This window comes from Sturnira hondurensis, unplaced genomic scaffold (genome assembly GCF_014824575.4).
Source record: "Sturnira hondurensis isolate 20B ecotype Veracruz unplaced genomic scaffold, ASM1482457v3 Scaffold0000867, whole genome shotgun sequence".
NCBI classification, from domain to species: Eukaryota; Metazoa; Chordata; class Mammalia; order Chiroptera; family Phyllostomidae; genus Sturnira; species Sturnira hondurensis.
Genome location: NW_028073498.1, coordinates 3,760,518 through 3,777,942, shown reverse-complemented (window position 1 = coordinate 3,777,942; position 17,425 = coordinate 3,760,518). Strand labels below are relative to the sequence as shown.

General features: G+C 39.4%; 1 protein-coding gene across 2 annotated transcripts in view; it reads left to right on the top strand.

The window, feature by feature from the left end:
* RASA2 (RAS p21 protein activator 2) overlaps positions 1-17,425 on the top strand; it is a 120,536-nt gene that overhangs the window by 49,260 nt on the left and 53,851 nt on the right. Inside the window, exons 1-2 of one of the 2 annotated variants that reach the window (XM_037051534.1) lie at positions 3,682-3,727; positions 5,089-5,165. Coding sequence is in view for 1 of the 2 variants with exons in the window: in XM_037051525.1 (XP_036907420.1) it covers positions 5,089-5,165 (77 nt within the window). In the remaining variant the exon portion in view is untranslated. Of the gene's footprint in view, positions 1-3,681; positions 3,728-5,088; positions 5,166-17,425 lie in introns of those variants that run through there. The other variant, XM_037051525.1, reaches the window with a different exon arrangement.

The window sequence follows — 17,425 nt, the reverse complement described above, 5'->3', positions numbered from 1 at the left end:
GAAGGGGTAGTTCCAAAAAGCAACAGTGACCCTCTAATGAAACTTACATCATCAGCCCCTAAACATCACAGCCCTGAAATACCCAGTTGGCACTGTGGGAATCTGTCTTTTTGTCAGCAGGGTAGAGGTAATCCAGCACTGAATTCTTAACTAGTTCAGAATGGCTCATAACCACTTTAGAATTGCTCATCACCAGTGGGAGAGTAGAAATACCAAGCTTTGGATTGTATTATTCCTAAACCTTTGTTTCTTATGGCATTGATACTTTGTTTCAAATTTATACTACTGAGTTTTTAAAAATCCACATTAATGGCTATTTAAGAAAGTATTCCTTTGTTTTCAGTATGTCATTTTTTAATTTTTAAAATTATATTTTAATGATTATACTAATACAGTTGTCTCAGTGTTTCCCCCATTGTCCCCCTCCACCCAGCACCCCCCACTCCCTCAGGCAATCCCCATGCCCTTGTCTGTGGGTCATGCATATAATTTCTTTGACTACTCCATTTCCTACACTGTACTTTAGACCCCCATGGCTATTCTGTAACTATCTGGTTGTACTTCTTTTTTTTCCTAAGTATATTTTATTGATTATGCTATTAGTTTTCTCAATTTTCCCCTTAATCCCCACTTTGCCCTGCATCCCCCAAAACTCCAGCTTCCCCCTGCCCCTTAGTTCATGTCCATAGGTTGTACAGGTAAGTTCTTGACTTCTGTTTCCTATACCATTCTTAAGCTCTCCCCGTCTATATTATGCCTACCAGTTATGCTTCTTATTCCCTGTACCCCCCATTCTTCCCCTTCCCACTGAAAACCCTCCATGTAATCTCCATTTCTGTGATTCTGTTCCTGTTCAAGTTGTTTGCTTAGTTTTTTTTTGTTTTGTTTTTTAGATTCAGTTGTTGATAGTTGTGTTTGCTGCCATTTTACCATTCCTAGTTTTTGATCTTCTTCCATTTCTCAAATAAGTCCCTTTAACATTTCATATAAGGGCTTGGTGATGATGTACTCCTTTAACTTGACCTTATCTGGGAAGCACTTTATATGGCCTTCCATTCTAGATGATAGCTTCACTGGATAGAGTAACCTTGAATGTAGGTCCTTGCCTTTCATGAGTTATACTTCTTTCGAGCCCCTTCTTGCCTGCAAGCTTTCTTTTGAGAAATCAGCTGACAGTCTGATGGGAACTCCTTTGTAGGTAACTGTCTCCTTTACTCTTACTGCTTTTAAGATTCTCTATCTTTAATCTTGGGTAACTTAATAATGATGTACCTTTGTGTGTTCCTCCTTTGGGTCCAATTTCTTTGGGACTCTCTGGGCTTTCTGGAAGTCTATTTCCTTTTGCCAGATTGGGAAGTTTTCCTTCATTATTTGTGCATATTAGTTTTCAATTTCTTGCTCTCATTCTTCTCTTTCTGGCCCCCCTGTGATTTGGATATTGGAATGTTTAAAGTTGTCCCAGAGGTTCTGAAGCCTCTCCTCATTTTTTTTGAATATTTGTTTATTCTGTTCCGGTTGGATGTTTATTTCTTCCTTTTGTTCTGCATCCTTGATTTGAGGCCCAGTTTCCCTCCCTTCACTATTGGTTCCCTGTATATTTTGCTTTATTTCACTTTGAGTTACCTTCATTCTTCCATTTTGTGATCCGGATTGCAAAATGAAATGAGCATCCTGATTACCAGTGTTTTAAACTCTGCATCAGATAGGGTGGCTACCTCCTAGTCACTTAGTTCTTTTTCTGGAGTTTTGATCTGTTGTTCTATGTGGGCCATATTTCTTTGTCTCTGCACATCTCTTATGTTATAGCGGTGCTGTGGAGCCTTAGGTATTTGCCAGGGCGGGGCAACCCTCTTTGCTGCATTGTGCCGCTGTCTGTGGGGGAGGGGCCAGAGAGAAAACAAAGGCTCTCCAAATGTTTGCTTGGCTCCAGCCCCATTTTCCAAGGAACTCTATCTTGTGAGACTGGGAGTTTCCCCCCACCTGGCAAACCCCAGGCCACAGTTTACAGCTTGAGTCTTTAGTTTTTGCGGGGGGTGCTCTCTGTCTCCCCAGCTGCTCAGTTCTGCCCTCCTACCTGTCTGATGAGTGTTTCTTTTAACTCCTTGGTTGTTGGAGTTCCACGCAGTTTGATTTTTCTGGCACTTCTGGTTGTTTATTGTTTTTAGATTGGTTTTTACCCTCCCTTTGGTTGTGAGGAAGCAAAGGGTTTCTACCTATACCTCCATCTTGGCAGTAACTCAATTGGAGCTTTTTTAAAAAAAGTTCTAAAAATAGTAACTTGTAACAGTACTCTTACCTTTGGATCCAGCCCGTGGCTTCTGCTCTGTGTGTGTGTGAGTGACCATCGCCGGTGCAGGGGTGTGCGGGCCCCCGCTCAGAACACTTCCGGAACTGGCTAGTCTCTGTGGTGTGCTCATAGTCTATAAATTAAGACAAAGAAAATAATATTCTTAGTTATTAAAGAAAGCCTGCAGACATAAAATGTTGACTGCTAACCTACATACAAGGAGGAAACTTGATTGCCTAAAATGCACTTAATATCAGTCATCTAAAATCCGAACAATACATTACCTCTGATTCCTTTATGTGAAACAAAGCACAGTACCCTTGCCTCACTCCCTGTCCGCCACCTTGCTGCGCGGGTCCCCTAAGCCAGCCCCGCCTCACGCCCGCGGTTTACTGCCCGCGGTTTACTGCCCGCGGTTTACTGCCGGGCCGCGGTCCCCCGCCAGGCTGCAGGTCCCTAAGCCAGCCCCACCTCGCTCCCGAGTTCCCCCGCCATGCTGTGGGTCCCCTAAACCAGCCCTACCTCGATCCATGGTCCCCTAAGCCAGCTCCACCACATGCCCGCGGCCCCCCGCCGTGCCGCCCCCCCCCCCCGCCGTGCCGCAGGTATCCTAAGTAAGCCCCGCCTCGCTCCCGTGGTCCCCCGCCATGATGTGGGTACCCTAAACCAGTCCCACCTCGCTCCGTGGTCCTCTAAGCCAGCCCCACCTCACAGCCCCACTCCGCTGCCGTTGCCGCGAGTCCCCTAAGCCACCTCCGTCTCACGGCCGTGGTCTGCCGCCGTGCTGCGGGCCCCCTAAGATAGCCCCCCTCGCTGCCGCGGTTCCCCCCGCCATACCTCGGGTCCCCTGAGCCAGCCCCGCCTCGTGGCCGCGGTTCACTGCTGTTGCCGCGAGTCCCCTAAGCCACCTCCGTCTCACGGCCGTGGTCTGCCGCCGTGCTGCGGGCCCCCAAAGATAGCCCCCCTCGCTGCCGCGGTCCCCCCGCCATACCTCGGGTCCCCTAAGCCCCGCCTCATGCCCGTTGTCTGCCGCCATGCTGCGGGCCCCCTAAGCCAACTCCGCCTCATGCCGACAGCCCGCCGCCATGCCGCGGTCGACCCCGTGCCACGGTCCAACCCCGTGCCGCAGTCCGACGCAGTGCCGCGGGTCCCCTGAGCCAGTGCCGCCTCACGCTCGCGGTCCCCCACCGTATCTCAGGTACCTTAAGCCAGAGCCGTGTGGCTCCCGCCCTCTGCTGCTGTGCCTAAGTTCGCTGCGCCCCGGGTCTTCTAAGTCAGCCCCGCCTCGTTCCCGGGGTCCTCTGCGGTGCCCGGTCCCCTGTGCTAGCCCCGCCTCGCTCACACGTCTGCTGCCCTGCCCCCTCGGCCCTCCACGGTGGCCTGCGGTCCTCCCTGCCCCCGGGGTTCCCCATCCTCATCTCTCCTACCCCTCTCCTACTGGTCTGGTGAATGTTTCTTTAACTCCTGGTTTATCAGAGTTCCATGCAGTTTAATTTTCCAGCATTTCCGGTTGTTTACTGTTTTTAGATTGGTGGTTATCTGCTTTTGGTTGTGCGAGGAAGTGAAGGGTTTCTACCTATGCCTCCATCTTAGCGGGAACTCTCTGCCGTTTTTTCACCAACACTCTTGGCCGTATAGTGTTATCTTTTGTTTATTATCTCCCCAATTATATAGTGAGTGTCTTATAAGCAGTAACTGTATGTTGTACATCTATAAATTCCTACTCACTCCCACAGTGCCTCCTAAAATATAGTAGATATTTCATAAATCTATTAAGAAAAGTATTGACAAATTGCATTACTAGTTTTAACTTAGTTTTATTGTTTTAGACTTGTATGATTTCTCTGTCTTTCAGTGATATTGCCTGTTCCCTTATTGATGGTTTGTCTTTTCTGGGGAAAACATTCTACATTTTATAATTAGTTTTTATTTCAAAATTTTCTAAAAAGCAAGTGTTATCTTTCTTTGTAATCCATGATATTTGAGATAAATAAATAATGGGTTGGCCAAAAAGTGCATGTATTTTCTCCCCTTAGATGGCTCTAGTAGCACTTAGTTGTCTTTAACTTCATTCAAAACAATTTGTGTTGTGACAGCTGTCAAAATCAATGTGCACTTAAAAAATGTTAACAAAATTGGTGAATTTTTGTGTAGCCATTTTAATATTGAAGATGGAAGAAAATATGCAACATTTTTTGCATATTATGCTTTATTCAAGAAATGTGAAAACACAGCAGAAATGGAAAGAAAAGATTCAGTGTATGGAGAAGGTTCTGTGACTGATAAAAAGTGTCAAAGTAGTTCGTGAAGTTTTGTGCTAGAGATTTCTCACTGGACATTGCTCCACATTCAGCCAGACCAGTTGAAGTTGATAGCAATCAAATCAGGACATTAATTGAGAGTAATTAGCATTCAACCATATGGGAGATAGCTGAGATACTCAGAATATCCAAATCAGTAAAGTTTTAGGTGAAAATTTAAAATGTGTCTTTTATTTTACAGAAAAAATGTAACACTTTTTATCCAGCCGGATATTTGTTGAGCTGGGCTTAAAGTTCTTAGAGTTGAATACCATGTTTGATAAAAGCATTTGACTGCTTCTTTCAGACTTTGATGTACATTTTTGGTTATTAGTCATTTAACAGGAATTTGATGTGGACAAAGCCATGTGCTAAGGATCACTAGTATTTAGTTAGCACGTAATGAAATATTATGAAAACCATGTGGAAAAATATAAACTTTTAATTAATATTTTTGTCAAGAAAATAGAGTACTCAATTTATTTCTTTTTGTCATTATAGGGTAAAGTTCACCTTGAATTAAAACTGAATGAACTGATAACTGAGAATGGGACTGTGTGCCAACAGCTTGTTGTACAGTAAGTATATTTTTTTTACCAAAACCAACTAGAAATAATTCTCCATTTTATATTATTTTAATTTTAAGCCAGCTCTTACTTTAAATTGTTCAGAAATAGATTTCCAGTTTATTTTCTTCTATCTACTCATGTTATAGTAAGTCATTAATTGATTTAACCAAAGTTTATTATTGAATGTGAGTTAAATGATAGATGTAGGCAATAGGGTGTTGTAGGATCACAGATAAGTGTGTCTAACTACCTGGTGGGAGGGAGGTGGGAAGGCTTCCTAGCAGAGTGCTTCTGGGAACTAGGATACCACAGAGCAGAGAGCACTGGGGACCTTGAGATTAAAACTAAATGCTTACTTTGAGATTACCAGTGTTGATTCTCACCTACTTGGAATTCCTTTTTTCCTCTTTTGCCTTCAAGTCATTTTTTTTTCACCCAGTCTAACCTTCTGACTGTTCTGGAAATCTGTTCTTGCCCAATCCCTTATCTTTTCCTTCCTACCCAAATCCTCCTCCTGTGTTGTCAACAAACTGCCCAATATCCCTGACTTCTTCTGAATGTTTTCTCTTATCTCTGTCATGACTAATATCTGAGTGTCCTTTGAGATAGCTTCCTCTACTGGGTTCTCAACCAGAGGCTGTTTTTGGAAATAGCACGTACTTTAGAGCCAGAGAGTAAGGTAAATGTTACTCTCCTGTTGCTTCTCCAGACTATAGTTTATTCTGTTAGTTATGAGCACCCCAGCTCCTTTGAGGCATCCTCTCTCTACATAAATACATATATTTATACTTAGGTATTTTAATATGTACACTAAGTACCACATATAATTTACTTAGTTAACTTTTTCTGAACTCTTTTCAAAGGTTACATATGAGTATATCATGACCCTTAGTTATTTCAGTGCTTATTTCCTAAGAATAAAGGTACTCTCTTAAGTAACTGTAGTAGAATTACCAAACTCAGGAAATACAACATTGTTAAAGTAAAAGTATAAGCTATAGTTGTTATGTTCAGTACATTAATCTACAGTTACTATATTTTTCTTTGGTCAACTGTCCCAGTAATGAACTTTAGGACATTTTGTTTCTCTCCAGGAAAGAATTTAGATCAAGAGCACGTATAGCATTTGTTGTCAGGTCTCCTTAATTATCTCCTTATCTTAATTATCTTAACCTGTGCTTGTTTTTTAGCTCTTGTCTGTCTTTCTTGGAATTAAGATTTTTGAAGAATACAGACCAGTTACTTTTCAATTTGGATTTCCCTACTAAAAATAGTTGAAGGTGGTGTTTGCAGGTTCCCCCTCCACTAGACTGACAGCATATCCAGCACTCCCTCCTTTGCTCAGTTTGGTTATATTATACATTTGAAATACAACTAGTTGGAATGGGTCGGTTTGTTTGTATTCAGTTTAATGTTTCCCTCCATCCTTGTTGGTTTACTTTTATTTTCTGAATATGTAGAATATTATTAGCATGACTTCAAAAGTCCAAAGTATAACAAATAGCATTATTCACAGTAGCACTGTATGTGTTCAGTCCTTGCTCCCTGTACCTTGGTTTTTATCCGTATAGTTTTGCTTTTTTCAAAATGTCATATGAACAGATTCATATAATATATAGTCTTTTGTGTTTGGCTTCTTTCACTAAGTTAACATAATGCTTTTGAAATTCATCTACATTGTAGCATGTATCATTAGTTTAACCTTCCTTAGGTATTTCCCTTTTCTTCCTTGTCATAACTTGATAGATACTGTTATCCTCATTTTCCAAAAGAGAACATTTTATGCAGATTAATAAAATAAGCCCAAATTCATATAGGGAGTAATAGAGTCTGCATTTGAATTGTGGTGGTTTGATTTTATTTATAAACATTTTTTTCATTTGAGATAATCATAGATTTATAAGAAATTGGAAAGTACAGAGGGGTTCTGTGTATCTTGCACTCAGTTTCCCTCAGTGGTTACATCTTATGTAATTATAATACAATATAAAAACCAGGAAATTGGCACTGTACAATATGTAGTGTATTATATATCATTTCATCACATGTATAGATCTGTGTAAACTCCACCACAATCAAAATACAGAACTATTCTATAACTATAAACATCTTCCTCATATGACTTCTTTATAGTCATATCCACTCCTTTCCCCACCACCGTCCCTAACCTTTGGCAACTTCTAATCTGTCTCCACATCTAAAGTTTTGTCATTTCATGAATGTTACGTAAATGGAACCTTCTAAGTATGTGACCTTTGATATTGACTTTTTTCAGTCACATTCTTCCAATTGTTGTGTGAGTTTCTTATGGATAGAATGTAGTTGGGTCACTTTTTAAATCTATTCTGCTAAGCTCTGTCTTATTTACTTAGTTTATACCACTTATTTTTAATGTAATTATTGACATATTAGGCTTAAATTGGTTCTTTTTTTTTGTTGTTTTCTGTTCCTTCTGTGTTTTCTTTTTCCTTGGGTTACTTGAACATTTTTTAGAATTTCATTTTGATTTATCTCTTGTGTTTTTCAATCTATAGTGTATTTCTTTGTATAGTTCTTTTAGTGGTTGCTTTAGGTATTACAGTGTACATGTATAACACCAGTCTATTGGTGTTGACATTTTACCAGTTAGAATAAAGTGTAGAGATCTTACTTTCTTTTAAATCCTTTTAACATTCTCCACTTGTAATACAATTGTCTTAAATGTTTCTTCTACATAACCTTGAGAACCACATCAGTTTTACAATTTTTGCTCAGACATTTAACAAAATTTAGAAAACTTAGAAAGTTATATTTGCCCATATTTTGATCTTTTCTTAGTCTTCCTTCTTCCTATCATTTTGTGATTCCTTCTTTTATCACTATATTTAAAAAAAAGATTTTATTTATTTTTAGAGAGAAGGGAGAAGAAGGAGAAAGAGAGGGAGAGAAACATCAATGTGTGGTTGCCTCTCGCATGCACCCCCTACTGGGGACCTGGCCCACAATCCAGGCATGTGCCCTGACTGGGCATCTGACCAGCGAGCAACCCTTTGGTTCGCAGGCCGGCACTCAGTCCACTGAGCCTCACCAGCCAGGGCACTATCTTTATGTTTAGAGAATTTCCTCTTTTTCTTTTAGGGTAGGTGTACTGGTGATGCTTTCTCTTAGTTTTCTTTCATCTGAGAATGTTTTGATTTTTTTCTTCATTTCAGAAGGATATTTTCATTGGATATAAAATTTTTGGTTAACAGTTCTTAAAAAAAAAAGAAAAATGTACCACTTCCTTCTGGCCTCATGGTTTTTGATGAGAAATCTACTCTCGGTCCTTTTGTTTTTTTCTATGCAGGTAATGTTCTCTTTCTCTCAGACTACTTTCAAAATTTTTTCTTTGTTAGGTTTCCGTGTGTTTTAGCTTGGCTGCAGTATATAGCTTGGTATAGATTTCTTTCAGTTTATACTGTTTAGCATTCATCCAGCTTCTTGAATATAAAATATGTCTTTTTACCACATTTGGGGTATTTCCAGCCATCATTTCTTCTGATACTTTATCAGCTTTACCATCCTTCCTTCCTTTTTGAGACTTCAGTGGCTTGAATGTTAGATAGTCTGTTATAGACCCACAGCTTCCAGAGGCTCTGATCTTTTCCCCTCCAGTCTATTTTTCCTCTGTTTTTGATTTTGGGTAGTTTCTATTGCTCTGGCTCCTAGCTCACTGTTTTCTTCCTCTGTCCTCTTCATTCTGATGTGAACCCATTTATGAAGGTGGGTTTTTTTTTTTTTTGGTTTGGGGTTTGGGTTTTTTTGTTGTTGTGTTTTTAAATTCTAAAATTTCCATTTTGTTTTTCATATCTTTTATTTCTTTGGTGAGAATTTCTCTTTTTTGCTGAAACTTTCAGTTTTTTAATTTATTTCAAACATGTTCAAAATTTCTCATTAAGTCATTTTTTTCATGGCTGCTTTTATATTCTTGCCAGATAATTTTAACACCCATGTTATCTCAATGTTGGCATCTGCTGATTGTCTTTTCTCATTGAAGTTGAAGATCATCTAAATTTTTTTTGGTATGATGAGTGGTTTTCAATTCTATTCTGGACATTTGGGGCATTACGTTATGAGACTCTGGATCTCCTTTAAATCTTCTGTTTTAGCCAGATTTCTCTGACACTCTGCTGGTGGTGTAGGAGGAGTACTTACTCATTCTTGTCAGGCAGAGGTAGAAGTTTAGGTTCCTGACTTCACATCTGTTGATACTCCTTAAGAAGTGTTCTGTGTTTATGCTGAATGGAGTGGTAGGTGAGGCTGCCCTTAGTCCTCACCTGTGCCCGCTCTCTCTGGAATAGGGAGAAATGCCTCATTACTCTTCTGTGCCCTCCACTGACACCATTGTTGGGAGGAATCAGTTACCCTTGCCTTCCTGCTCAGCCTCTCCAACACCACCCTGGCATGGGATTAGGGATAGTGCCTTATTGCTACTAGGTAAGGATGGAAAGCTAGGTTCCCCATGTGGTTTCTGCTGACCACAGGGGGGGGGGGGTGGAGCTTATTACAGCCTGCTAAAATCTAGATTCTCTCCTCAACTTTTGGCCTTTGTTGGTGGGGTAAGGATGGAGCCACAGCTTTTCTCATGGTGTTTGATTGGAGTAGATGATTATTGTTTGAAAGTGGTTTCTGTCTTGCTAAGTTGCCTAGTTCCTAGTCCTTTGGCTACAGAGAGTTGGGTTTCTCTCAGGGCATTTTTTGTTTGTAACCAATGGTGTTTCTGGGTTGGTAGCTTCTCTGCTACTCAGCCAGGGATATAATAAAGTACAGTACTCCCCCTTATCAGTGGTTTTACTTTCTGTGGTTTTGGATACCCCCTTCCAACCACAGTTCATGAATATTCAATAGAAAATTTCAGAAATAAATGATTTATAAGTTTTAAATTGCACACAGTTTTGAGTAGGATGGTGAAATTTCATGCCGTCCTGCTCCACCCAGCTCAGAAATGTGAATCATCCCTTTGTCCACTGAATGTGCTACCCACCCGTTAGTCACCTAGTAGCTGTCTCCGTTATCAGATCAACTGACTCAATATTGCAGTGCTTATGTCCAAATAACCCTTATTTTACTCAGTGGCCCCCAAAGCACAAGACTAGTAATGCTGGCAATTTTGATATACCAGAGAGAATCCTTAAAGCACTTCCTTTAAGTGAAAAGGGGAAAGTTCTATGCTTAATAAGGAAAGAAAAAAATTGTATGTTGAGGTTGCTAAGATCCACAGTACGAACAAATCTTCTGTGAAATTGTGAAGAAAGCAAAATAACTTCATGCTAGTTTGAGAAGAAAGAGACCACATTTATATAACTTTTATTACAGTATTTGGTTAAAATGGTTCTATTTTATTATTGTTGATAACCTCTTGCCTGATGCATAAATTAGTCTTTATCATAGATATGTATGTATAGAATAAAACATAGGGTATAGGGTTCAGTACTATCCATGGTTTCAGGCATCCGCTGGGGGTCTTGCAATGTGTCCCTCATGGATCAAGGCTGAGGTGAGGGGGGGTGGGCTACTATTTAAAGAAAGCCCAGAGAGCTTATTGCTGTATCTTTTCTTGGGTCCCAAGATTTCTACTCGGTTTATCTTCTCTTTGCCTTTAAGAGTTTTCTTGTGTTAGTTTTATATATAATGTTCAGAGTTTTTAGCTATACTTAGTAAGAGGAATAGGGAGGCATGCATCTACTCCATCTTGTCCTAGAACTGGTAACCAGTTAATTTCTTTTTATTTATGAGTAATATTCTATTGTATGGAATTTGTTTGTTCATTCTCCAGTTTATGGATATTTAATTTTCAGTTTGAGACCGTTACAAAGAAAGCTGCTGTCAATGTTTACAAACAGGTTTTTATGTGAACATGTGCTTGTCCATATTATTTTCTTTTTTCTCTTCTTTTTCACTTAAGCCTCCATTGTCCATACTCACTCACTTGCAGCAAAAGAACACCAATAGTAGCCTTATGGAATTTACTGTTCTTTCTCAACTTGAAAGGTATTTTGAAGTTTGTGGTATTCTGTTTTTTAGTAACACTTGAAGGCATTTTTCCAAGTGTTGTTTGCTTTGTGCTTTTTGCTAAACTTAAAAGTTAGGGGGTAATGTATGGAAAGATTCTCATTTTATTTATTTTTTACAGATTTTATTTATTTTTAGAGAGGGGGAAAGGAAGGAAGGGAAACATCGCTGTGGTTGCCTCTCACACGCCCCCTACTGGGGACCTGGCCTGGAACCCAGGCGTGTGCCCTGACTGGGAATTGAACCAGTGACCTTTTGGTTCACAGGCTGGCACTCAATCCACTGAGCCGCAGCAGCCGTGGTGAAAGATGCCTATTTTAGCAATAGCTATTATCCTGCAGACCTAGAAGCTGAGCACCAGAGCATTTCTTGTATGTCAGTAAGACCATGATCCACTGGTCTTTACCACCTTCTTTCCCACTCCTACTTTTCACTTCCCTTTACATCTTTTTTTTAATCATCTGTCACTATAATCATTTTCTTGCAGGTTCCCTAAATCTCCTGCTTTTCTCTTTATCCCTCTTATTTATCTGGAAAAATCCTAATACAAATGAACTTAACCTCTGTCTGCCTCTGTATTCAATCTGAATATTGCTGGAGAAAAAAATCACACAAACTGATTTTACTTTACATTCATGACCATAACCTTACATGGGTACTTATAACTGTCCTGGAGTTTTGCTGTGCTTCTCTAAATGCACCAATGAGATTTTCCACTACTACAGACTGTAAATTGGTCATGTCTTCCTGGATACAAATCTGTAAACCTGTATTGTCACCCATCTTTTTATCCTTATGTTATAGTAAGAGCAGTGAGTGCCCCTTCACTTATTGGAAGTATTTCCATCTGAGCTCTGGATTCCATTTGCTTTCCCTACTCAAAAACTTTGCTCCTTCAGATATCCCTTCTTCCATTTCATCCACTTTACTCTCTCTTTAAGATTGTTATCATCATCCTAAAAGATACGCCTCTCAAGACCTCATCCCTATCCCTCTCTCCCAGCTACTATCCCCATTTCTCTGTTGTCCCTTGAAGACAGACTTCTCAAGGTAAAATGGTCTAATAAATATAAGTGTGTGTCTATGTACACACTTACTATGTTCACTGAGAAGGGCCTAGAAACAGTATTACCCCAAGAGCATTGAGTATACTTGGCACCCATATATTGGTTTCTAAATATCATTCCCCAATCAGCAATATCTGATAGATCTTTCTGTGGTTATGAAAATGTTTCAGTTGTCCAGTACAGTAGCCACTAGGGATGTGTGGCTATTGAAAACTTGAAATATGGCTAGTGCTACTAAAGAATTGAATTTTTAGTTTTGTCTGATTTTAATTAAATTTAAATAACAACAAGTGGCTAATGACTACAGTATTAGACAGAGCTGCTCCAATAAAAAGAAACTGGGCTTCTTTTTAGCAGTGGCTGATTTTAAGACTTGGGCAGAGAAAACGTAAGATGAGCCCAGAGCATCTATGGAGAAAGTAAAAAAGTGCTTAAAAAATAGTGAGGGCATGTAGAAAGGACTTTGAAGCCAACTTGAATGAGCTCTCAGATACCCAAGTCTGAGATGATTTTTGCATCAAAATGAGTAATGATAATGATGGATTAAAGCCTGTAGAATAAAATAAATATCTGTGAGTCAGTGCTGCTATAAACAAATAAATACATGTGGGGGAGAAAGGACTGCTTTTCTTTATAGCCGGATTTTAATGAATGTAGGACAAATGATAGAAATATAGATCATCATTGGCAAACACTACAATAATGATCAGTGCAGGGACAAATCACCTATAGTTGCTAAAATAAGCAAGCATAAATATGGTGACAAACAACATATATGCATAGTTTTGAAGAATATCCATGCAAAATATCTGATAGATACCACCTTAACTGAGTGATCAAAGTTAATATCACCTGTAATGAGACAAAAGCAGTACCTGCTTGTGTGACAAATTGCACAAGACATCAAGATGCATAATTTCAATCTAATCATGAGCAAGCATCAGACAAATTCAAATTAAGGAATATTTTACAAAAGAACTGGCTAATACTGGCAAGATCATGGGGCAGAGAAGGAAAATGAAGGAACTGTTTTAGGAAGACATGACAACTGAATGCAATGTGAGATCCTGTATTACATCATGGACTGGAGAAAGGACAGGTGAAATTGGAATAAGGTCTGTAGAGTAGTTAATATTGTTATTAACTAATACTATGTCATTAGTTTTCTGTTTCTATAAATCTACTTTGGTTACAGAAAATGTTAACATTGGGCCCTGGCCAGGTGGCTCAGTTGGTTGGAACATCATCCCATGCACCAAAAGGTTGCAGGTTCAGTGACCAGTTCAGGTACATACTTAGGTTGCAGGTTCTATCATCATTGCCTCTTTCTCTCTCTCTGTCTCTCTCTGTCTCTCTTTGTCCCTCTCTGTCCCTCTCTGTCTCTCTCTGTCCCTCTCTGTCCCTCTCTGTCCCTCTCTGTCCCTGTCTTTGTCTCTCTCCCTCACCTCCTCCCTCCCCTCCCCTCCCCCTCTCCTTCCCTCTCTGCCTTCCTCTATTCCTTTCTCTCTAAAATCAGCATATACTCAGGTGAGGATTTTTTTTTAAATGTTAACATTGGGTGATGGGTATATAGAAGCTCTATATTATTTTTACAACTTTTTGAAAGTCAGAAATTATCTCCAAAAAGCTTTTAAAATTTGTGTATTTACACCTTGTGCATTCAACCAGGTTTTTTCCTAAGCTCCAGATTCATATGTCCACCTGTTTTTGGCAGCTTCATTGATGTCTCACAACAATGCAATTTAACACATGTAAAACTGAAGTATTGATTCTCCTATCTGTCCTGCTCCTCCCCCACAGACTTATTTAGCAAATGGTTCCACCATCCATCTAATGCTCCAGCCAGAATTCTGTGAGTCATTTAAAATCTCTCTCCACACACTGGATCCATTTCTTATTAATTCTATAAAATATTTTTTGGAATTTCTAATTTTTAGTAATAGCTACTAAAAATTATTTCAAACTACCAACCATTTCTTAACTATTTCAGTGGATTCCTAGCTGTTCTTCCACTCTGCAATCCATTTTCTTTTTTTTTTTTTTTTAAAGATTTTATTTATTTACCTTTAGAGGGGAAGGGGAGAGGGAGAGAAACATCAATGTATGGTTGCCTTTTGTGCGTCCCCTGCTGGAAGTTGGCCTGCAGGGAACCGGCCTGCAACCCAGGTATGTGCCCTGACTGGGAATCGAACGGCGATCCTCTGGTTCGCAGGCCTGTGCTCAATCCACTGAGCTACACCAGCCAGGGCCTCCATTTTCTTTTTTAAAAAAATATATTTTATTGATTATACCATTACAGTTGTTCTATTCCCCTCCTTCATTCCCCTCCCCCCTGCACACCCCCTCCCCCACCATTCCCCCCTTTAGTTTATGACCACGTGTCTCAAGTTCTTTAGATTCTATATTTCCCCTACTATTCTTGCCCTCCTCCCTATCTATTTTCTACCTACCATCTATGCTACTTATTTTCTGTACCTTCTCCCCACTTCTCCTTCTCCCACTCCCCTGTTGCTAACCCTCCATGTGTTCTCCATTTTCTTTATAACAATCTGGTGTAATCTTTTAAAATGAATTAAATCATGTCATTACCCTGTTCAAACACTTAGTGATTTTCCATCGCATTTAGTGCAAGTCCCTTATCTTGGCTCACAAGATCTAGCGTGTTCTGACCCTGCCTGCCTCTTTGAGTTCATCTGTGGCATGCCTCATCTTGTCCATATGCTTGCTGGCCTTCTCTGAATTCCTCAAATGTGACATACTCTTCCACTTCAAAGCTTTCTGTGTCTGCTGATCTTTTTGCTTGGAATGCCCTGGGGACCATTCTTTTTCTAGCTGGTTCCTTCTCATTCTTCAAATTTCAGCTTAAATACCACTATTCTAAACTAGGGCATTCTGCTCTTCCTTCATAACATTGCTCTTTGCCATTGCTATTTTTTTTTCTTTATTGCTTGTCATCTATTTCTTCAAGTAGACTTTAAGCTCCAGAGGTCATGGACTATGTTTGTCTTATTCACCTTATCACCCCACTGCCTGACACTTAATAGGCATTAAATAAATCTTTGAAACAACTAAATGAACAAAGAAGGTAACACTTGTCTTAAAGGATGAATACAAAGTAGCTGGCCTAGAAAAAGTGAGATTTTTCTTTTCTCCAGAAGCAAGCAAAGAATAGGCAAAAGTATCTAGGCAAGAAATAGCATGGTGAGTATTAAATAGAAGCAGTTTGATGTTACTTTGTATATGAAGTTTAAGTCAAAGATTGGTCAGAAACTGATGAAATAGGCTGGAGCTCCAGCTTGGAGGCTCTTATGTGCTGTATGAGCTTATGAAACTTACATGAGCTTATGAAACTATTGGAAGGCTTTAGACAGTACAGTAATATGGACAAACCTCATTTTAGAAAGATCAGATTTGTGACAACAGTTAAGTATAGAAACTAGGAGGTGAATTTCAAAGGTGTTGGGGCGATTCCAAATGAACAATGATGATGGATTCTGCACCAGAACAATAGTTACAGGTATGAGAAAAGAGGACAGAAGAAGAAATATTTAAATAGTAGAATCACCAAAACTTACTAATTAGATATAGAAAGTAAGGAGGAAAAAGGAATTTCAGTGTGTTTCCTAAATTTCTAGATTGTGTTACTAGGTGGATGGTGGTGTTTGCAACAAAGGGAAAATGCTGAAGGAGGTGGAGTTACTTTAATAAGGTGGTAGTGAGTTCAATTTTAGCTGCTCCTGAACATCTAGGTAGGGATTTCCATCAGGCATTTGGGCATAAAAATGTAAAACTCTGGGGAGATCTCATATAGGAATGTAAAGATAATGGTAGTTTAGCCAAAAGAATAGAGAGATAGAAATAGGCTGAAAGGGAGTGATCTATATAAAGAGAGCAGTTGATGAGAACAGATTCAGCAGAAGAGGTAGAATAGTTAGTTTAGTATGTGAGGAAAACATGAAGTTGACAGATGATACAAGGAACATGAGGAGAGTGAGGGCCCAGGAAACAAAGACAGAACAGGGTTTCGAGGAGAGAGTAATTCCAAGTGTTGCGTGTACCCAATAAGTCTAATAAGAAGAGCCCTGAAAAATATGGGTAGTATGTGACACTCAGGGGACCTTAATGGAGGGAGTTTCCATAGGATGGTAAATGTGGAAAAAAATAGATTTCAGAAGGGTACAGAGTGAAGGGTAGAACAAGAAATTTGGAGAGAAAAACACACAAATTAGGTAGGTATAGAGTGACATGAGGTCCAGGCAGTGATATGAGAAACAGGCAGAGAGGTACGAGGAGAGGGAGAGGTTAAATATATGGTTGGTTGTTGCTCATATATAGAAAATTTTTAAAATTGCATCCTGCAATCATTTTACATTTACTTGTTAATTCTACTAGATTTTTTATATATACCATAGGATTTTGTACGTAGACAATCATGTCACCTGTGAGTGGTTTTATTTCTTCTTTTTCAGTCTATGTGGATACCTTATATTTCTGTTTCTTGCCTCATTGCACTGACTAGGAGCTTCAGTATAATGTTTAATAGAAGTGTTAGAGCAAATGTCCTTGTCTTATACCTTATCTTAGGGGGCAAGCATTCAGTTTTTATAATTATGTTGTTAGTAGTTTTTTATTAGATTGAGAAAGTTCTTCTCTGTTCCTAATAAATATGTGTATTTATATAATTTATTCTTTACATGATTAGTGCAAGAATTTACCAGTGAAACATCTGGACCTGAAGTGTTTTTGTTTTGTTTGTTTGTTGGTAGGAAAGTTTTTAACCAGGAATTCAGTTTCTTTAAGAGATGCATAGCTATTTAGATTTTTTTAAAAGTGATCTTTGGTAGTTTGTCTCTTTCAAGGAATTTGACCTTTTAATCTAAATTGTTCAGTTCTTTAGCATAAAGTTGTTTAAGTTAATTCCTTTTTCCCCTCAGTATCTATAGACTTTGCCCTGGCTGGCGCAGCTTAGTGGATTTATTGCTGGCCTGCGAACTGAAAGGTCGCTGGTTTGATTTCCAGTCAGGGCACATGTCTGGGTTGTGGGCCGGTCCCCAGTTGGAGGCATGTGAGAGGCAACCAATGGATATATGGATATATCTATTGCATGTTGATGTTTTTGTTTCTCAACTAATCTTTTCTTTGATTCTTTTTCTTTTTTAGTAGTTTCTTGGG